The sequence below is a fragment of the Numida meleagris genome, chromosome 13, assembly GCF_002078875.1.
Source record: "Numida meleagris isolate 19003 breed g44 Domestic line chromosome 13, NumMel1.0, whole genome shotgun sequence".
NCBI classification, from domain to species: domain Eukaryota; kingdom Metazoa; phylum Chordata; class Aves; order Galliformes; family Numididae; genus Numida; species Numida meleagris.
In genome coordinates this window covers 995,277-1,017,344 of record NC_034421.1, presented here as the reverse complement: position 1 = coordinate 1,017,344, position 22,068 = coordinate 995,277, and the positions used below count along the sequence as shown (strand labels likewise).

Sequence of the window (22,068 nt, the reverse complement as noted above, 5' to 3'; positions counted from 1 at the left end):
ACCCAGGCCGGCCACCACAGTACACCGTCGCCTTTTTCTTACCTCATGCTGAGGCTTTCCCGTTTCCCTATCTCAAGATTCCTGTTTCTCCTCGCTAGAGCCCGGGCTGCTCTCCGGCACTGCGGGCGGCAGCTGAGCCGGGCAGCAGGCATTGAGCGTTAGGCGGCAGCGGCCGTGCCGTGCTCGGACACCGGCCCGGTTACCGGAGCTCTGGAGCTCAGCTCCCACCTCCCCCACCCGCGAGCAGCGCTAACAGCGGCGCGCATTTCTCAGACAACCGCGGGAACTTCGGAGCGAGGCGCTACCACAGAGCACGCACCGAGCAGCCCGCCCTCAGCAGAAGCGCTGCAGGCACCGAGCGCTGCGCGAGGCAGCGGACGATCGCCGTGCGGCTCCGGGCGGCGCCGGTCCCGGAGGGCGGACACCTCCGTGCCTCCGTCGAGGGGCGGTGTGCGGCTCTGCCCACCCGCCGGGGGGCTCGGGCTCGGCCCCGGCCCCGCGCGTCATAACTCCCCGAAGAGGGAACAAAGCCCCCCGACCCCGAGCAGCCCTTACCGCCCCACAGCGAATCCGCGTCAGCCCCGCTCGCCCGAACCGCCGTCCCGTGGGGTTTGTCCCGTCCCTTTCCCCTCCCCGTTTGCTCAGACGAATCACGCGGCTGCTGGTACACCTCGGCCCGGCACCCCGGCTGCTGCTGCGGGCGGAGCCGCTGCGAAGGAGAAAAGGAAGAAGCCGAAAGAGCCGCGCTCGTGGCGCGGTGCCGGGCCGCCACCTGCGGCCGCAGAGCAGAGGACTCTGGCGCGGCGCGCGGCTCCGGGCTCGCTCGCGGACGTCCAGGTTGAAAGAGCGATCTTCAACTTTCCTGTCATCAGCGCTGCCGGACCGCGTGTTTCCTGGGGCAAGCACGAAAAGCGCCTCCCCCTAACTCCCAGACACACCTGTGTTACCAGGTTCGGTTATTTCAGCCAACGCTGCATGCAACAAAACAAAGAAAATTATCCAAGAAGCCTCCCAACAGATACAGTGACTTTAACCGGGGCTCTTACAGGCTGTTCATCAGATTCAGCCCCTGGAAACTTAAGGCATGTTGCTCTTTTCTCCATCCAACCCAACAGCTCACAAATACGTACAAGGCAGAAAATGATCACTGGGCAGATCGCTGCTCAGGATTCAATGAGCGCTGCTTCCCCACTGTAGTTGAAGTGCACCAGTTGGCCAGATTTGTTATTAAGAGCTTTAATCTGCTTTGGACTCACCAACCCCAGAGGGCTCAGCAGGGACTTTGTTCAGATTTTTGGCGGAAAGTATCTAAAATCCATTAAAGTCCTATTTTTGTGCGTAAATCCCTTCTTGGACCTCACCCCAAGAAACACACACAAAGCTTCAATTCAAGCCATCCCAGAGCCAGGACTCAGGTTTCATAGGACAAAAGGTGCTCTTAATCCAGGTGACAAGCAGTGAACTCTGAGCAAGACAAGCAGTCAGAGCAATCTACAGAATTGCCTACAGGTATGTGTACACAGGGTTTGCATCAGAATCCGAAGTGAGAGGGCAGCGTGAATATTCTGGGAGAGAGGAGGGAGGGGAAGGTGTAGGAGAAGGGGAAAGGGAAGGAAATGTGCAATGGGTTTTGCTTCTGTTTTGATTTGGCAACATTCAGTCCTCCTTGCTTTTTAACATTTGAACCCGAGAGTAAATGTGACTTAGAGATGAATGACTTCCCATCTTTGTTAAGAAATCACATGATGATGTTTATCATATGATCACATCACGATATCTATCTCAGAAGCAGAACGTCAGCCTTGGTGCCCCAGATTTATTAAAACTGGAATAATTGTGTTCTTTGTAACTAAATTCCCTTTGCCAGGTGGATGCGAGCAGCCAAGAAGCCACAGCAGAGAGAAGCCAGGACTGAATGGTCTCCCAGGGTGAAGGAAGGCACGAGCCGCACCTGAAAGCCTTCGAACTCTGTGCCATGTATGTTGCTTACATCTCCTCACAGCCTGTATTCTGCTACAGCTTTTACCCTTTGGTGGGGACCCCAGAATCATTACTCTGTCTTGTCCCACTGCTGTCCTCACCAAATGTCCATGTACAACCAGTGGTTACAGTCATGGAATATCCTGAGTTGGAAGGGACCCTCAGGGATCACTGAGTCCAACTCCTGGCTCCACGCAGGACGCAGAAGGAAACGTGGCTAGAAATGAAGTTAAATCTTGATGATCTCCCCTGCTCTATGAGCTGTGCTCTAAGATGATAAATGCAACTTGTTAAAAACATTTAAAAATAGAGAGAGAGAGAGAGGAAAGGCCACATGGCAATTCCAGAAAATGTAAGTAGGTTCAAATGCAGGACCCCATGGGAGCTCTTCCTGGCACCTTCCTGGCAGAGTGAGGTGCCCAGCAGCCCCACGCTCAGTATTTGGCTGTTAGTGCTTTTCTCCACCCTACTGTGCAATGCAACAGCGTCATGAAACAGTAGTGTACACACAATATTGTATTTGCTTTGCCGTCACGTTAATTGCAGGTATTTTATTGCAGGACACCAGTAGATGTCAGTTTAATCTCAAAAATGAATGCCTCTGCATAGATGCTAGATTTATTAGCTTCTGCTTCAGTGAGGTTCCACCAAAATGAACTAAACTAAATGAAGTTGCGAATCAGAAGTCAACGTACGTTCAATGTGCAGAGTAAGTAATCAAGTCTTAATGTCACCTTATTTTTCTCCTGCCTGGAAATCAAAGGACTGCATACATACAGCATTTTTTGGTGGACATTTTGCATATACTAATTTGTCAAGGCAATGTACTATGAACATTTAATACAAGAAAAATGCAGCCAGTCATTTTGTAATTGTGATTGTCAGTCAATATCCTGTCCCAACCAACAGCTAACATTTGCCACTCTTAGGACTGCTTTCCAAAATACAAATATTTTAAGATAGAAACAGGTAAGCATGAGAAGGCGAGAAAATGAAAACAAAGCAACAGTGCCATCTAGAAGTGTAACGCTGAAGACAGTAAATATTTTGGAAAATTTATGTTCAAAGTAACAAACAAAACCAAACCAAAGCTCCAAAAGGATCCTTCCTGCACCATTCACTGCTCCAAGCAGGGGCTGGGGGAAGGCGTGCCTCAAAGTCCCAGGGCACGAACTGCCAGATGGGCTCAGAGCTGATGAGAAACAAAATGCTTATCATGTCAGATGGTGCTTAATCAAAATTTAGCTTCTGCCCAGGGGAATGTTGACTGGCTGACAATGCAGGGATTGAATTTTAATTAAACTGATAGAGGTTAGCACTGATTTTACTAATTGTAAATCTTTCCTATGAAAGTCATAGCTCATTTAGCTCCTCTGTGAGCTAAGTTCTTTTTAATGTTATTTAATGTATAATGCTGATGTAAATCCTCTCCAGCTTTGCTAACCTTTCATGTAATTATTTAATCAAGTCTAAATAATCTCTTCCCATCTTGTCCTCTTTCATTCCAGGAAACTCAGAGCTGGGGTTTGAAGGTTGCCAGGAAGCCGGGTACCTTGAGTGCTCGCTGCTTTGTGGTGTTAATTTGGCCATTAATAGCTGAAGTTATCCCCAGATAAATTCTATGCATGGCCAGGGAGAAGAGAAAAAGAGAACAGAGAGCCACAAATACACCCTCAATTTCAAAAACTGTTTCACGAGGACAAACACCCCGTGACTGATGGACAGTCTCACAACTGCACCAACATGGAAACTGCAGGGAAAACAAAGCAAAAAGCCCCCTCACGTGACAGATAAGAGAAGTGATGTCTTCAAGTCAGCTCTCAGACATGTTATCTTGCATCAATCTTATTTCTCAATTCCTATTTTCTTCCAGTATCTTTTACACTTCCCCTGGTGCTGGAAACCAATGGGATGAAAAGGGAGAACTATCTAAAAGGTGTTGAGCTTTGGAACTGCTCTCAGGTCTCTTCATCCCGTGCCTCACCTCCCCCCGCAGTGCATGGCCAGGGGCTGCCGCCTTCCTGGCCAGGGCAGCTCTTAGTTGTATCTCAGCAGCTCCTGGACACCAAGCACCTGCCATCCTCTTTCCTTCTCTTCCGAGCATGCACCCTCCTCGTTGTACATGCCGGCTTAGCACAGCTGTGAAAGGAAAAGATTAGTTACCTTCTCTGCAAGCTGGTAACGTGCTGGGCGCCATACTTGGGAGGGGCTGGAAAATGAATGGGTTTATTACATGAAAGAGAGAAGCAGCACAACTAATTGGAAACCACAAATGATCCTCCAGGACTGGAACTGGTTGACAGCACTGCTAAATTGACCCAAAGCTACTATGAGGACTTGAACGTCCTGACTTATGTTGATTAATTGCTTTGATCAATTCTAGATCATTAATTTAAAATTAATTATGAAGAAAATAACAAAGAACTTTACATTTGATAATTTTACAACTGGTAGCAAGCAATTCATATCCCAGCAAACAGATTACTGTTTCCTCAAAAGGAAGGGCACAAAGCAAACTCAAATAACTACACTTACAAAATCAGTGTCCCAGGAGAGGGACTGTCCACGCTCAGCCACTAACTCGTACTATTTTACACATTGCACTACTGGGCAATTTTATGGCATACACACACACGCAAAATAATCTTCGTCTCAAAGACTCAGACATAACATGCCTCGTCCATAAGATGGCGTACGTTGCGTCCAAAACACTTTGCAACATCAGACACAGAGGCTTAAATCCTTGACAAAGTTACTCCCCTGCACCCTGCTACCACCAACCAAACGAGAATTTCCTTCACCCAGAGGGCCCGCAAATCTGACCTCAGCAAATGCCATGGAAAGCCAACTTCACCACCACGAGACAGGGCGAATCGCTTGGATGAGAACGTGGATGTCCTTCTGCTGAGGATGATTTTATGGGACTGTGGTTTGAGCAAATGTCACGGACAGGACATTATTTATTAGTGTGATTCGTGGCAAGAAAGGAAAAAGATCAATTTAAAATCACTCATATGCAGAGATGGAAGTTACATCAGTTGCTCCTTAAAGATACAAAAGCCCCACCCACTCCTAAGCCCCTCAGCAGCTTTATATCCCATACATACAATTCATGCAATTACATTTCCCATACATACACAAATTACAGTGGGAGGGGCTGAGTTTTTTTATGAATAAGAACACTGCAGTGTTAATAGACTATTGCTGGAATATTTTCATTTAGTAGCAGCAGCCTTGCACTGAAGCTGGAGTTTGCAGTGCCATATTGTTCAGCATTTAAGCTGCAATATCATCCTCGTGGAAATGGGGCTATGCGTTCAGCCATACAGCATCATTCTGGGAACCACTGACAGGAAGACAGACAGGCAGACAGGAAGGAAGGGAAAGAAAGAAAAGAAGGGAGGAAGGAAGGGAGGAAAGAAGGAAGGAAGGAAGGAAAAGAAAGAGCTTTCCTTTGCTTCAGTACAAGCACAGTAGATGCTCCTGGCTGTGGTTATCTGAAGTACTTAGGACACCTCAGTACAATTCAAAAAATTCTGTCTTCAGCAGCAGCTGCTGAATTCTCCATTATGCAGTAAAAACAGGATGGGTGATAACAGCACTGCCAGGACTGTCACTGACAAAGCTTTACTTGCCACTCTGCTCTTTCAACAGGCTACGTGACAGCAAGCGAGAAATACGAATGATTCCTTGAGAACTGCGAGATAGACCGGATAAAACCGCCCTATTTGGGCTGCCAGTGATGCAAATAGGCATCATGGGTAACAGAGAGGATCACACCATCTCTTTCCACTTGAATTAAAGAAAATCAGCGCCTGAGAACTAGGGCAGGGCAAACAGAGAGAGCCCCAGCACTTTATCAGAACCCTCCATATCCAAATCCTACCAAAAGCACTCAAGCAGCAGTTTTTTTTCCTCTTTCAGCCATTTTTAGACCCAAAAAAGACTTTCTAGTTGTCAGCTTTCTACCCAATCACTTCTTGCATGCTGTTGTGCAGGCTGTGCAGGTGGTGTCAGAGCACAGGGCATGTAACACAAGGAGCTGCGTTGCTGCCAGAGAGCAACAGCTGAAGTCACCTGGCTGCTTGCTTCATGGCAAAAGCAAGCTCTGCTCAGCTCCAGGGATGGGGTCAGTCACTCCTCCACCCCTCGCTGGATTGTAACCCTGCATGGGAAGCAGGCTGTGTCTGCAGCACCAGCTATCTGCTCCATTCCGCTGCTTGGGTGCGAGGTCACACCGCAGAGACGAGCACATCTGCTCCATCCTGGCCATGCAGCAATAAATAATTGTAACCCTGTGCAAAGCTGCAGATAAGCCAGAGGCACCTGCAGCTTGGTTGGAAAGAAGCCAAGCATTTTTATCTTCTTTCCCAACAGAAAAAAAGAACAATCTGTTGCATTCGGTACATTTATTCAGTGAACGCAGCTAATGGTGAAGGAGCAGCAGCACACACAGCTGCAGGTTCTCCTGCCTCTTTTGTTTTGGATGAACTGCCATGCAATGGCAGTGCTGCATGCCGTACACACTGCTCCTCTCCCTGTTATAAACCAGCTCTGCTTTCTACCAAGGAGTTTGCTTAGAACTGATGCCTCCTCTTTGATGGGGAATGAGATCCCTTTAACCAAGAAACAGGTTTTTCAGGCACACAATACCAAAAAGAAAAGCAAAAAGCACAAATAAATAAATACAGCCAGTAAAAGGTGAAGCTCTATTTTATAATACCAACTTTCAGCAGCAGAGTATGCTGGACTGCATTTTGAGAAATGCTTTCACATGCATCACAAACAAAGATTGAAGCTCTTCATTTGCTTGTATCAAGTGAAGCTGGGTTTCCCAGCCATCGCCCACAAGCACGGCTGGCTGCCCACACTTTTGTCTCTTCCCACGCTGTCAGCAGGAAGGTGGTAGTAAGAAATACCAAAATTTGAACATTTTAGCAAAAGCCAGCGTGGTTTCCTGCTTTCCAAGAGGGACCTACTGATCTTCCTGGATGAGGTGTATGAGCCCAAGGATTTGGGGGTTCTCTTTATGCGGTCTCTAAAGCTCCTGGAGCCACTTCGGGAATTGAACAGAAACACATAAATGTCAGTTATTTCCCTTGTTAAGGGGTTTGCCTTTCATTGCTTCTCACATCATATCCATTGCACTTCACTTCCATAAGCACCTTTAGATTCTTTGGCAGACGAGGTGTGGAAAAAGAGGATAGCGCTGAACGTGGGAAAAAAGAGGGTCAGTTTCCAAAACACCTCAGTGAGAACTTCAAACTCTTCTACTTTATTCAAAAAGCATGTTAAAATTGGGGGAAAAAAGGTGACTAAATAGACTCCATGCTAATTTTGCTCTTTATGAGATAGGTTTTGCCTTCTATCAGGCTCTGACGAAATCTGAAGTTAAAGGACAAGTTTGTGTCACGCAGCCAGGCCCCGCAAGCACTGGGCCGGGGCCGTCCCCATGGTCACAGCAGGATGCCCACCAGTGAGAACCAGCTGCTGTCTCCCTCCTTCCCTAGCATTCTGTAAGCACGGGTAGTGTAACTCCTGCTGGGGAATCCGCACTGTGCAGTTCAGCTGCTAATCAGGTCTTCACTCTAACAAAATTGTTTCCATTTAATGTTAATTACATTGGCAATTTGCTGCTGACAGTTTCTAATTTCTGTCACCAAGGGCATTCTGGACATGGGGAAACTGCACATTCAGTTCTTGGTCTGATCCTGCTTTGTGCTCCCTGGTTCAATGGGCTGCTTAAATAATTATTTTTAAATCGCTCTGTGACTGTTCAGCTGCAGTTCTGTGTCACGGGCTGCAGTGACATTGGATGCCCTTCGAACAGCTGTGCAAAACCAAGAGCTCTATTCACTAGCACAACACTTTGGGAAGTGAATCTCAAAGCAGCTGCAGCAGGCTGGCAATCTGCACAGCCAATTACATCACTCGAGCACCACCACAGGATTCCCAGTTAAGCGCTGGTGACTGAATATGGAGATTGCAATTGGGAAACTGGAGAAATAGCGTGGAGCTATTGCAAGATTGCAGAATTTTGATCGTATAAAAATTCATAAAAATATATATTATTTTGTATAAACAGTCACTAAATTGAGAATTGTTTCTCAAAATTTGATTTTGTGTCCATAAATCCAGGGCACGAGTTTTCCCTTTACACAAGAATTGTGTGATGGAGACCAAACACGTTTCTCTTCTGATGAAGGTGAGTTTGATTCCAAAGAATTTCTTACACTGTCCTTGAAAATGTACAACAAAGGCAGAAAGGAGCCAGAGCCCCCTGAGGTTTGCTCACAGGGCCAAGCTGTCCCTGCTCTCCTTACTGAACCTCAGGACGCTTGCTGCACTTACAGAAAACCTGAGCCGGGGCTTTGGATAGAGAGTCAGCAAGGAAATAATCTTCCACTTTCTTTTCCAATTCAGTCTTCTGTGGGAGTTCATCACAAACGTAGAAGTGTACATGACCAGCCCTTTGAAATCATCAGGAATGCTCAGATTTCAACAGATTTGTAAGTGCAGTCTATTTACTTCTGTCTTGCATATGAATTTCTGAACAAATTATTCACTATTTAATTCCAAAAATCAGATTTTGGAAAGGTTCATCGATTACAGAAAACGTCTCTTTGCAAAGGGAACAAGGACATTTGGAAGGGATGGAAAAAGCAATTACCATTCGGATTTAAATTATCGCAATCAGTTCGCTCAGACAATTGCTTTACTCAATCTGAAATATTTCAAAGGACAAAGGGAGCATAAGGATTTTATTTAAAGGCAAAAGCTGAATCATTTTTGTTGCTGCCTTCCCCACTTTTTTTTTCCAGCTTTTTCCTTTTTGCAGGAGGAGACCTGCTCCGCGACCTCTCGGAGAGAATATATCCAAGAACGGGTCTGTGTGCACCACTTAAAAACAGAGACCTCATTTAAATTAAAACGTACTTTTAACATTTTGAGAGTGGGAAAATGTTGTATAAAACCTATAGACCTGAAAACCCACACCAAAGTGCCTTAGCTGTAGCTATAATAGGGCTGACTTCATCTTTAGTTTTCCTGGAAAAGCTAGACCTCATAAATGAAGATTCAACGAGCTGGGCAGCTCCTCTGTGGCCATCAGAAACAGACTGCCAAGTTGTCTAAAGGGTTTAATTATCCTCGGCCATCCCATAAATAGCAAGTGACAAACAGAGACTGTCTCTGTAGGCACTGACTGGAAAACAGAGTGCAGGGCTGGTGCTGCTGTCCACAGAAACGAAACGACACAGCAATTCATCAAAGACATCTCTCAAACTTTGTTTTGAAAGACTCTAGAGTTTGTAGTGTGACAAAACCAGAGCAAACACAGTGACCCTGCTGCCTGATGCCCGCTGGTGCCAAACCTCTGCTTCCTGCACAGAGCAGGGCCAGGCAAAGTTCTGGGCACCTTCTGCAGCCCAACCTCTTTTTCACCAAGTTCTATGAAGCAGAAAATGTAAATGCGCTCGGCTGGCTGGGATATTTTGAGCAGCGGACGAGGAGAGGGAAAGGAATAAAAATAGCCTTATTATCATAACGCTTGAAAGGCTAAAGTGACACACCAAAGGCTGAAAGATCTTCTGTAGTTAAACAAAGAAAATTAAATCTTTCACTCCTCCACACCGATATTTTCAAATGGTTTGGGGTTTTGTTGTTTGCCTGTTTATTTTTGCTAAGTATTTTAAGGTCTGTTTAGCAAGCAGCACATTTCTCAGCAAAGCTCCTTCTTTCACATCGGCAGCGCCCAAACAACGCCGGCGTGGGGCTCTCCCGGCTCCCAGGGGAAGGGCGCTTCCCCCTGAGCCGCAGGGACCATGCCTGCAGCGGAACGCACGTGGCTCCCTCTCTTCTCCCCCACTCCCCTCTGCCCTCCGGTAATTTAAACGTAGCAGTGAGTGCCTTCAGTCACAGACTGATTATTGTTACTCCAGATCTGCTCCTTCCCCTTGTTAAGGCTGATGTTATTTATAGTTCTGATCCTGACCTGGATGATCGAGAGCTACGCTTTACAAATAATTTGTCAGATGTAATACATCAAAACAGAGGGTCCTCCTTCCAAGGGTATAATATTAAACATTCAATCTAGGTACATCTGCCCCTTAAAAATGCAGATGAATCACTTTTATGTGAAAATAGTAGCATCATTTGCAACTGCAAAACTAAGGTTTCATTTGGAGCTGATCCAGGCAAAATAAATCTTTAAAATGGATGGATGATAAGCCAGCAGGGGTACAGCTAAGAGCTAAGAACCAAGTACTTCCAGTTCCGGCAATTACAGAATTGCAGATGCAATCCAAGATCCTTGGGGCCCGGACTTCTCAGTCCGAGCAGCTACGCTTAGAGTTAAACATTGCATGGACAGCAGAGAAAAGGCAGCTAACCTCTGAGAAAAGGTTTCTTCAAAAAGGCAAAGTAATTACTGTATCACCTAAAAGACACCATCCTACAGTATTTTCTTGACAGAGAAAGAACACCAGAATGTTTCAAATGTGCATTTTGTACTCCTAGATTGTCGTTGATTTTGTATTATTTCCAAAGGCCAGTGAATCATTACAGAGCGGTTTAATTAAAATCTTCCACATTGATTGAAGGGCACGGAGCTCCACGTAACACAATATCTGTATTAGTAGAGCTACTGTGGTTTGACCTACTCTCTGTACAGGGTAGGTGGAAGACAACCAAAAAGCACACTGGAACAACATGGCTCAATAAATATTAGATTCCAAGTGCAATCCAGTTCCAATCTCCCACCGAGCAGTCTAACAAAACAGAAGTTTAATTGGCTTAAAAACAAACACAATGATGTATTCTAAAGGGGAAAATTTAACAAATATAAATCTATTCCACTTAGAACTTAGCTATTACCTTCACAATTATTTAAAAGCATTTTTTTTTTTAATTCCTGCAGGCATGACTGTAATAACAAAGAGCTGATCAATATAACGTATTCACTCAGAGCTGATGGTCATTAGGAAAAGAGTGTTTTGGAGCTCAGAATAACTCAGACAACGCGCAGCTTGACTGATGCAGTCACACAGCGTATCCTCCTTACGGTGCCTACGAAGGCAGCACTTCAGTGGGAAGGCATTCTTAACACACGGAAGGAATTCCAGGAATCAACACACCAGCATATTTTTCACAGGGCCACACTGCTAATTGCTGCATAATTGTCTTTCTGGCTGCACGCAGGCAGCCCGCATGGAACAAAGCCCACGGGCGGTCACAGCCCGGTGTGCCAGGGGCAGGCGAGAGCACACGCTGTGCTGGGCAGAGCCGGGCTCCCTTGCTGTTGGACACACCTACAGTTCAAACATCACATGGATGCATCAACAGTCTTTTTTTTGACAGTTAATTGAAAGCAAACCTCATTTAGGCCCATTTTCAGGAAATATTTAATAAGAGGCTCATTTGATTGGATAAACATGCGAGCTCATATCCACACAAATGAAGAGAAGTGACCTACTTCCACTTCTATTTCAGGCCCCAAGGAAGGATTATAATGTTCCAGCACCACTGTGCTGCGAGCTCAGTGCTAGCGCAGCCCTGCTTCTCTTGGTTGACTTGAACATTTTCAGAGGTCATGGCTTTGAGCCCAGAAGCAAACGTCATCGCCCCAACTTTGTAATGGCTGAGGACGCATCCCCTCCTCCATCCCCTACCTCTCTCCCCAGCACTGGCAAAGGACGTGCTGCTCCTGCAGCACCACCAGACCCAGCTCCACCAGACCCAGCTATGCCCGTCCACGTGCTGTGCAGAACAGAGCAATGCTTACATCTCTGCTCCTCAGCTCTTCAGTCCTATCTCCTTCCACGGGCTGGTTCCCACCTCCGGTTACAGCAGTCAGTGTTCAGAAAGACTCAGTATCCATCGGCAAGGGTTCATGTGAGACTGGCAGCCTCAGGAGCCCTAAACCATTGTTCTTCAAAGCCTTCTTAAGAGAACCCACAAAGTGGGCTGGAGTTTAGCTGAATTGAAAAGTGAATTGGTAACTGCAGCAGAAATGCTAAGTCACGGCCTGAAGCAGTGATGGAGCACCTGGGGGGAAGGCAGGGCCAGCCAGGGGAGCTCAGGTGCAAGCAATGCAATGCAGCTGTGTGACCGGAAGGGTGCAGCCAGGATCCACCCCTTCCCAGCCCTCACTTAAGGGCTGGCAGTGGAGGCAGGGGGATTTCTCTGGAGATCTCTGTGTGCCTGAGGCCTTCCAGGGGCAAACAGATTCTTTCCTTTGTTTCTGTGCCCACAGCTGCCATATTTGTGCATATCTTCACTTTACTGCAGCCTCGGACTTTGCTGCTATTTCTGCACTTTCCATGGCATTACAGCAACAAATGCTGAAGATGACTGTAATTCATACCGGCCCTCATACACATGAGGATGAGTTCACACAGTGAGGAAATTCTCCCTCTCCTGTTGGATTTGGATAAGAACAGACACAAGATCTAGGGCCAGTTTTGTGAATAAGATTAATTAAGGTAATGCAGCACTAAATCTCTCATTTAACATACTTTGGTATATAGAAGGTTTCTAGAGAAATCCCAAGTTCTAGGAAGACTCAGACCAGAAATGGAGGCCAGATGCTCCACAACCTCACTCGTTTTCTAGCAAAGATCCCCCAGCTCACCATTTCAAGCTTCTGTAAATTCCAGCCTTTCTGATGGCAGCACACACTCTGCAAAGCAGCTGCGTTCCCTGGGGCTGATCAGCTCCATCTGAAGATTTTTTTATTTTTTTTAAACATTTGCCCTTATTTTAATAAGGACAGAAAAATCCTTCACTATAGAAGTCTACATAGAGGGAATGAAAAAAGCATAGAAGCATTTTTAAAGGATACACTGAAATAAAATATATATATTTGTTTGCTTTTCCATGTTAATTTTTCATTCTCTTTTGCACCAGGGAGCTTTGAATCATGACAAACCAAACCCAGCTGGGTCAGAAAAAAGAAATTAGGTATTAATGAATATCAAACCCTCAGGAAATTATTCTTTCCATCTTTAAAGAGAATAATATATTTGTTGCCAGTGGACGCTGTGCCTTGGTCATCCTGCCTTTGTTTTAAGCACGTGATCTGGATGCATGTAGAATCCATTGGGCCTTGGCCCTCACTCGGCAGAACATCACCACGGCGCTCTGGGCTGAGCAGGAAGGCCGAGCTGGGGCTGCCTGCCCTGCGGGGAGGGAGCTGGAGCACTGCTCAGTAACGGGCCCAGAGCTCCGTGGTGCCAGCAGTGCCCAGACGCCCAGTCCACGTGCTGCGTTGTGGTCCCTATTGCCAGCGCTGGTTGAGTCCCAGAACAAGCGGTGACACGGTGTTTGTGCCAGTGAAGGAAGGGCGCTCCTCAGTGAGGCCGAGAGGAGCGCGTAGGCTTTTCCCTCTCACAGCTCACCTCTCTCTGGACTGACTTGTACACATTGTTTTTTTTCCAAGCAATCAATTTCATTTTAAATTGCTTCTAGCTGTTATCTTGTTGCTCCAGGAGCTCCCACAGTCGCTCAGAGCTCTGCTGCCTGGCAGTCCACCTGAGTATTTCTTCAACTTCTCCCATTAAGCCCATGACTCTGAAATCACCTCAGTTCCAACATCTCCATTTCTCCAGTGTCCTTGCACGCAAGCACTACAAAAACCTCCTGTGTACAGCAGCTTACTACATTCTGGACTTTTCTTGGTTCCTTTACTGAGTTTTTCTTTACCTCTTTTTTTCCCTTTATAAATTAGGGGATCATTTTGTAATTAAACATCCTTTCTTGTCTTTCTTAAAGTATAGTTTGTCTGCTTCTTCCTTCCTTGGTCTGCGAGCCACCAGATGACCTGCACAAAAACCACCAGTGTCCTCTGCAGGTATTGGGGTGACAAGGTGAGGGAGCAGAGGAATCACCCGGAATGGCTGCATGAAGACTGGCTTACAGGGAAGCAGGTGGACAAGCAGCCATGCTTCATTGTTTGAAGTGAGAGAGTCGGGCGGGCAGAGCAGGCAGCCCCAGTGCCCGGCCCCAGCAGCGCAGTTCTGCTCCACCCTGGCTGAGGGGCAGTCGCTGCCCTCTGCTGAATTTAGAAATGAAAATGTTGTTCATTTTTTAAAACAGTTAGCTTTCACCTCCTGTGTTTTTTCTTAACGTCTTGCTTAAAAAAAAAAAAAAAAAAAGTTTAAAGCTGACCCTTCCATGCTGCTAAGGAATCTCCTTGCTGTATTCTAAGCTTTCCTTTGCAGCTCAGATCTGTAGAGCACTGCACACACCACCTGCAGCAGCACCACGCCAAAGGAACCCGCAGAAAGCTGCTCCATGAGGGCAAGCAGCGGCCTGGAAGATGCAAAAGGAGAATAAAAAACCAGGTGCTCTCAGGTCAGTTTTGACTCCTGATTACTGTTTGCATGGTTGCCATCACCTTAGTGTCAGAGTCATAGCAAAGGGCGACTCTTTCTCCTTTTCTTCAGAAAGGTTACCCTCTGACTTCAGTCTAAGCCCAAATCTGCCAAAAGTTAATAGTTAACTTTATTTTCCAGTATGAGCAGACTGTGAGTACTGCCGCCAGGCCCAGCTAAGAGGAACACTAACTATGAGTCTGAGTTTGCTGTTCTGCTCCTTCCTCTACTTTGTTTTCGACAGTTTGTCCAATAACTCCTAACACAAAATTTTTCTCCTTAGAGAACAAGCCTGGAAATTAATCTGAAGATCTTAATTACAACTAAAACTATTACTCTCTATTGGACTACTGTATTTAATTCTCTTTGCTACTAATAAAATAGCTACATCATACAGGAAATATTGTCTGCATTCAACCCTGATCGCTCTGATGCAACCTTCCCACCTTGGTTCCATAAGCTGGGGGCCTTCCAGGATGCAGAGCAGTAAAGCTCTTTGCCCAGCAGAGCCCCCAGAAGCCTGCAGCTGCGAGCGGAGCCATCGGGGGCTGGCTGAGCTGCTCGAACAGATGCACCCCTGCGGTCTGGTTTTCCAGAACATTCCCAGCTCCCCTGTTCACACCACTCAAAAACCATTCTGTCAGTATATCACCTAGCTGCTCTACTGCAGTTGAACTCAAGTACACAACGAGGCACGTGGAGCAAACAGCTATTCCTACACTGTATGCTGCTAAGTTAAAAATGTGCTTTGAACGTGCAAATGAGAAATCTAAGATTTGTTTGGGTTTCCCCAGATAACACACTGAACGTTAAAACACGTGGAGAAGACCAGAAAAGACACACAGCCTGAGGAGGGCAGACAATCAGGGAGAGGGCTACCCCCCTGCAGACTTCTGTAGGGAAAGGCAATGGCAGAGAACCAGTTCTGAGTTACCCAGAGAAGGGTGCTGCTCACCATCCAGTTAAAGAAAGAAAGAGTTGCTTACTTGGCTCACCAAATACCCCCAGAGGAGGGACCTCCAGGTGGAGACCTTTCCCTCCTGGCAGCCAGCCCTTCAGTGAGGGTCAGGAGGTGTGGAACCAGGTTTTTGGAATTGCTGTCACCTGTGCTCCCAGGGCTGGCTGTGTCCCTTCCCCAGGTGCTCAATCATTGGTTCAGGCCCTGACTCAGCAATTCCCATACATCTAAAAATACTTTATGTTTATTTGAACAAACGCACTGACAGCGGTAAAGGTAAATGTAAGAGAGAAGAGTTTCAGTTCCAGTCTGCAGGATGGGTTATTTACCTGTGAATAGCTCCAAAATTGCCTACAGACCAATTCTGCACTCTTACTAACATGAGTCGTGCATACGCATCAGGGCTACTTTACAACTGGATTTGTTAATACCTTCCAGGTGCTAAAAGAAGTACAATTCGGTGGAATGCAGAGGGCCTTAGAGGCCCGGGCTGCTGCTCAGGGCTTCTTGGCAGGCATAGGATGACAGTCAGTGCCCTGTTCAGCCCGAGGTGCTGCTCCTCTGCTGGGCTCGCTTACCAGCATGCTCTGCTCCTCCCTTTCCTTGTAAAAGAAAACTCGGAGCCTTCCTGTCAATGTGTAAATTAAAAAAAAAAAAAAATAGGAAAATGTATCTGCAGCTTGGGGTTGCTTTTTTAATGCAGGTAATTTTCTTGTGGTTTTTGTATAAAACATTTTAGCACTGCTTATAACTTTTCCCCAGGGGAGTCTGTGGTGGCCCAGAGAACTAAAAGAGCTGAAGGGTAGAAAAAAAAAATCGATGCATGAAAACAAAGCAGAGAGAATGAAAATGGAAGAGACTGACAGCCAAGCCATTCCGGATGAGTGAATCCTGCAGTTATTCGAACACATGAGTACTGTACAGCTGCTTTTCTGCTGGAAAGGGTAGGGAGGGTAAGAACATAGAAGTTCTTTGAGATTCTCTGGGGCACATCTGAAAAGAAGAGGGAGATCAGAAACCCTAATTTTCAGAAGTTTTCTGGCGCTCATTCGCTAAACACGGGCTACAAAACCACTACGGAAAAAAAAAAAAAAAAAACCCTCAAGAGCAAGAAGTTTCTGAATTATCCGGCAGGGCTCCGGAAGGCTGCCGTTACCGGGCGACTCTCACCAGCCAGCTCCGACACGGTCGCGCTGGGCACAAAGGCCGTGACCCCGCTGCGGCGGCTCGGGGCTCCGCGCGGAGCAGCCTCCGTTCGCGGCTGTGCGAATCCTTCGCCTCCGCAGGTTCGGGGACCTCAACGCGCTGATCTCCGCCCGGCACCGCCCGGGCCCCCGTGCCCGCGAGCGGCTCCCGCCGGGCGGCGCCGCTCGGAGGGCGGCGGGGGAAGGAGCGGCGCGTTCCGCCCCGCGCGGTGCTGAGCAGCTGCGCGCCCTGCAAGGCGCGTGCTCCGCGGCACGGCAACGGCCGGAATCCTGGCCGAGCCGGCCGCACCGGGTTTCCGCAGCTCGGCCCGACAAGCGGGGGTCGGCCTCCTCCGCCGGTAACGGCGGGCACCAGCGGAACGATCGGGAGACGCCGGGCCGCTCGAGACCGCGCGGCGGTAGCGCTGCAGGGCTCCCAGCAGAGGCCCCGCCGAGCACGGCGGCTCCGCACGGCCCACACGCGCCGCGGCGGAGCGAGGAGAGGCCTCGGCCGGGACCGCACCTCCGCGCGGAGAGGCGCGAGCGGCGCTACAGAGCGCTCCAGCAGCGACAGAGTGCGGCGGGCGGAGCCCTCCCACCAGCCGCAGCCGCCGGGTGCGGATTGGCCGCCGCTCGGCACCGCCCGGCCCCGCTATGAGGCGGCGGAGGGAGGCGGCCGTCGCGCCCGCAGTGGCGTCGGAGAGAGCGGCGCGGGGCGGTGCTGGGCGGCGGAGCCGTGACGGACGGTGAGCGCCGGGCTCGGTGCGGGCGGGCGGTTTGCGGCGAGGTCCCGCGGTAGCGGCGGTTGAGCTGTGCGGGCTCCGCCCCGCGCCGGGGCCGTTCCCCGGCCCGGCTGGCCCTGCCGAGCCGCTCTTTGTGTCTGTGCGCGCTCCGCGGAGGGGCCGTGCGCCGCTTGCTGGGAGCGGCCCGCCGCGCTCCGTGGCACCGCCGGGGCCGGGCCGTGCGCTGCGGGCTGCCGGCCTGCCCTGCCGTGCGGGAACCTGCCGGGCGTGCGGCTTCGGGACGGCCGGGAAAGGGGCGGCGCTGCGGGGCCGGGGCGGCCGCAGTCGGAGCGGCGCCGGCAGCTGTGTGCCCCCGGGAGCGGGAGGGACGGAGGGGCCGCGGGCCTGGACGGAGCCGTAAGGAAACCGGTATGCGTCTTGAGAGCCAGCTCGAACGCGTACGTATAAAGATTTAATCGGCGGCCTTTGCGCTGCTATCTCAGTGAGCCTTGTAATGCAGTGGGAGCCGAGCGGCGGCACAGCTCATCCCGCTCCGAGTGCGCGGGGCGGCAGCGCCGTGCCGGGAAGCGCTTCCCGAGCCGGCACAGCCTCGGTAGCCCAGGGCCGCGTCCAGCCTCTGCCTGCTGCTGAGGTCGCCTTCCTGCGGCTGGGAGGCTCGCGGCGCTGCCCTGCCTTCCCCATCTCTTCTGCGAAGCGTTAACTGCAGCGTAAAGCTTTAAAGGTGCCTCTTGATTCAATGTCACACCTCCTGTGGAAGCTGCACGCTGCTGTGGGTGCTGCTGCGAGGTGTCGCTTCTGGGTCCGGTGTTGTTTGGCTGCCGCAGGGCTGTCCGCAGTGAGTTAGCCACAGAAAAGCTTTTTTAGCACACTCCCCTACTCCTTTATTCCTCATTGCAAGTGTAATAAGGCTTGTGGGGGAGCGGAGGCTTGCACTGCAGGTTTCCACCAAACAGCTCCCTGCGTCTAAAACGGCCTCTGGCCAGGACTCGTTGTGATTTGGCTTTATCAGAAGGAGGTGGCATTAAGCTGGAGCTAACTGAGAATAGCAGTGGTCCCACAGCTTCTTTGGAAGTAGTGAAGCCCAGCCATGCTGTGCTGTGACCGCAGGGCTGGCAGCAGGTGCTGGGGAAACTAAGAAATAGTTTCTGTATCCCCAAGCCAAAGTCACTTCGGTAGTATGCAGTGGGCGTGCAGCTCTGCTGTTGATGTATGTGGTACAGTTGCTTTTGTTCTGTTTGGTTTTGTTTTTTAATTGGGGAAAACTGGGTCTGGCAGACTTGCTGTTGAATCGCGCCAGGTATATGACAAGCTGCTGGCTGCAGTGGCTTCCAGGGCTGGGAACGTAACCAGTTCTAAGCCCTACCTTGCTTCTGCTGTTTGGAAGCCACTGAGGGAGGAGCAGAAGCCTGTCTTCCCCTTAATGTTTGTCATGGTTTTATGATTTTCGGTTATTGGTATTCCACATCATAACATCATGTAGTGTATGTATCTGGTTCTCAGAAGAGAAGGACTACTACATTCCCCAGGGTACTTTGCTCCTCTGTTACCGTTTCCGGCCAGAGGGAAAGATAAAAACTCGCAGATCAGTTGACCTTGTTTTCTTTCTACCCGTCTCTTGTCCTGGCAGCATGTCGCTCCCCAGCCGTCTTATCGTCGGTAGTAGAGTAAGGCCTACCTTGATTTTTGGACATTCTCTCTCATTGTATTGGATTTATCATCAGCTTAAATTGTAATTATATTGTATTATAGTGTGTTGGTTTGCATTCTGATATCTTATTTAGTAAATTAGTTTGTTTCTCCTCAGATTGTTGCTGCTGCTTTGCTCTCAGGCCCATCTCCCTACCCTTTTTTTCCCTTTTCCCTTTCCCGGGGCGTGGGTCCCCCATCCCATTCGTCACGGAACTGGGCCGAACGCCCGTAAACTGTTGACAATGTTTTATTGAAGTCTTCAGTAACTCTGGCTTCACCTGCTTCTTATGAAAAATGCATGAGAAGCATTATCTTTTTTCAGCTCCATGAACAACCAATTAATCACCATGTAGTCAACACTTCTCAACAGACCGATGTTACAGACGGGCTTGTAGTAAGCCATTAACGTTACAATTCTTTCTGCAAGTGTTACCAATCCTGGAACCTGTAGTGCATGAGGAAGGTGATGTATTTTAAATGTACAAGGGCTAGATTTCTGGCTGTCAGATGTACCACTTCTGCAAGATTGCTTTAGGAATGCTGAAGGTAGCTGAGTTTGCTACCTTGTCGCGGACTTGACAGCTCCTCTACGATTTAGCATTTGTAATAAAGAATCTTAAATCTCTCCACTCTGAACTGTATAGCTTCCATTACTGGAGGAAAAAACAACTTTGCTATGCAAATCTAGGTGTAGCCTTGATGTGAGTTGCCAGCTTGCTCAGCTGTGCCTAGTGACTTCAGTGTAAAAACTCGCTTAACTCGGGTTATAATTAAAATTTGTTAATGGACTGTTGTGTCCGAGAACTACTTCATCCTAAGGCACTTCTGCATCTTGTCTTAACCTCTCAGTAAAAATTGTGACTCCTTAACAGGTTGAGGTTGTCCATCCTGAAAGCAGGTCAAGAGCTGCAGTCAGTCTAGCTTTCATTTGCTTTAGTTTGGTATAGAAACTTCTATATTCAAAGGCAGTTTGTGAAGAAATACTTTAAAACGAGTGGGCACATTCAGCACTTCAAGCTTCTCGTGCAGGAGGGTTGTGTGAATCACAAAGAGGGTGCCAACCATAAATGTTGCTGAATATGGTGAAACAGCACAGTCTCATTTAATGTCTATTTTTTTCCACTGCAGGAGTCTGAAAATACAGTGAAGCCTAATAGTGCAGACAGAAGAGTCTTTAAGAAGCTGGACAATCTGAAATCCTAACCATGTCTATCACAGATCACAGCCCCACCACGGGAGTGGTGACTGTTATCGTTATCTTGATTGCAATTGCAGCTCTTGGTGCCTTGATACTGGGCTGCTGGTGTTACCTGCGGCTGCAGAGGATCAGCCAGTCTGAAGATGAGGAAAGCATCGTGGGCGAAGGAGAAACCAAAGAGCCCTTTCTTCTGGTGCAGTACTCTGCTAAAGGACCTTGCGTAGAGAGGAAAGCGAAGCTAACTCCAAATGGCACAGAAGTACATAGCTAACTTGGAGCGACACACGGACTATGGTTATGATGTGTAACCAGCAGAAGAATCTCTGTACTGTGAAGAACTTGGCCACATGCACACTACTTATCATAAAACACCTTGATGAGACTTTAGGCATTGTCTGCAACTGCACACACTGAGAAGTTGCTCTTTGTGTCAATTGTAGATCCTATTTCCTCCATGACAGGAGCTGACTCACCTGGCATAAAGTCCATTGCTGGCAATGGATGCAAAGAGTATCTTGGTGCGAAGAGACCAGCAGCATTTTTTTTGTTACTTGAATGTTCAGCTGAGCCTATTTTGATGGAACTACTACTGTAATGTGAACTACTTTACAACTGTGAACTGTAAACAGGCTGCTAGAAGTTTTCTGCTTTGCATTCACAGCATATGAGAATAGCATGATACAACTGTACATAACAAGGGGACACCTGAACCACAGCTGTAGGCAGGAATCCTCATCTTCAAAACCAGATGTGCGGTTAAAGCTTGCTTCTGCTATTAACTTCTGAGTGCACAGCCAGAAGTTCAAAACCTCACTGGCTTACTAGACTGGTGTAGAATACTTTCTTTAAAAAGGTGTAACCCTACAGTAATACGTTGAGGGAAGAAACACAAGAAGGAGCTACAAGAAAGGAAATAACTTCCTTTACTTGCAGCTAGGTTATAGTCAAGCTTTTGGCTGTCAGAACAGACTTTGTTAACCATACAGCAACTGCAAGGAAACTGCCATTTTGATGGATTCTGACCTGGGAACTAATGATGGTTCCTGAACCCTTGGGGTGGTCCAGAAGGTTTCCAGGGGTGTGAAGTGGCAGTAGAGCAGGCTTTTTCTCTTCTGTGTATCTGCATGCTGAAACTGCACAAGTTTTTACTTATTAAAACTAGCAGAAAAGCAACTAATGAATTTTTCCTAGAACATCTGTGTAATTAGCAGTTTGGGTATATGTAGTCAAGATATTAACAGCCTGTTGTAAAAAGGTATTTTAGTCTAAAGACAGTCAGCTATAGAATTCACTTCATGTATCTTGTAAATGACTTCAGGTTTAACTCCACAAGATATGTTTCAATCTCTTCTATGAGAAGTGATGCTGACAGGGAGGAGAAAGATTTCTGGTTTGTTTGCAGTCTTCAAGCTAACAACTGGGAAGTACTTCCAAGTAAGGAGATCTCTTTTATTTCCTGCTCTATGCTACAGGTCAGCCATTGAAACTGTAACGAGATGTGTCAAATAGGGGGTTCTAGACCTCACACACTTGGGGAAGGGACAGAGCTAAGGCAGCAAGGCCTGCTTGCCTACTCTAGAACCATTAGGCTCTCTCAAGCATCTTTGTGCCTAATTTGATTTTCAAACACTCAACTGCCTAGGATAAAAATGTGCTGTAACTATTTGTTTTTTGAAATATACTACAAATAATGAAATCCAGCTTTTTTTCAGCTCATGAGGAAGTGGTTGCTTCTTGTCCCTGTACGTATGAAATAACTAAGTAACACAGGCTTAGTAAGCTCACTTGAGAGTTGTTAACTATGTGCAAGATAATAATGGCATTGTCGTAGTTAATAAAGTCTTGTCCCTTCCTTCTAGAGTAAGATGTTCACTTGCATTTTTAGTGCTACCTTTGGCTTTTTTCACTGAAGGCTAGAATTTGAAGCAGAAAAGAATACTGGCAG

The 22,068-nt window shown here is 47.8% G+C and overlaps 2 protein-coding genes and 1 long non-coding RNA gene across 8 annotated transcripts in view; 2 read left to right on the top strand and 1 right to left on the bottom strand.

Annotated features, from left to right (window-relative positions):
• LITAF (lipopolysaccharide induced TNF factor) overlaps positions 1-1,395 on the bottom strand; it is a 35,444-nt gene extending 34,049 nt beyond the window's left edge. Inside the window, exon 1 of one of the 4 annotated variants that reach the window (XM_021411631.1) lies at positions 1,257-1,395. The gene's annotated coding sequence lies outside the window, so the exon portion shown is untranslated. Of the gene's footprint in view, positions 1-42; positions 263-555; positions 1,159-1,256 lie in introns of those variants that run through there. The other 3 variants (XM_021411628.1, XM_021411625.1, XM_021411630.1) reach the window with 3 other exon arrangements.
• LOC110405859 lies at positions 1,384-7,944 on the top strand. The gene is made up of 4 exons (XR_002443121.1): positions 1,384-1,509; positions 1,868-1,977; positions 2,541-2,689; positions 3,489-7,944. It is a non-coding gene; the product is annotated as an uncharacterized LOC110405859 (long non-coding RNA).
• SNN (stannin) lies at positions 17,127-21,983 on the top strand. Of its 3 annotated transcripts, none has more exons than XM_021411220.1 (2): positions 17,127-17,239; positions 20,054-21,983. In XM_021411220.1, the coding sequence occupies exon 2, from the start codon at positions 20,131-20,133 to the stop codon at positions 20,392-20,394; it is 264 nt and encodes an 87-aa protein (XP_021266895.1). In that variant the 5' UTR covers positions 17,127-17,239; positions 20,054-20,130; the 3' UTR covers positions 20,395-21,983. The 3 variants fall into 3 exon arrangements, with proteins under 3 accessions (XP_021266895.1, XP_021266897.1, XP_021266896.1); XM_021411222.1 differs by lacking the exon at positions 17,127-17,239 and adding an exon at positions 17,456-17,644; XM_021411221.1 differs by lacking the exon at positions 17,127-17,239 and adding an exon at positions 17,457-17,673.

Bases quoted from the DNA above. Each gene is read 5' to 3' on its own strand.
- SNN (XM_021411220.1), top strand. From the start codon at position 20,131: ATGTCTATCACAGATCACAGCCCCACCACGGGAGTGGTGACTGTTATC.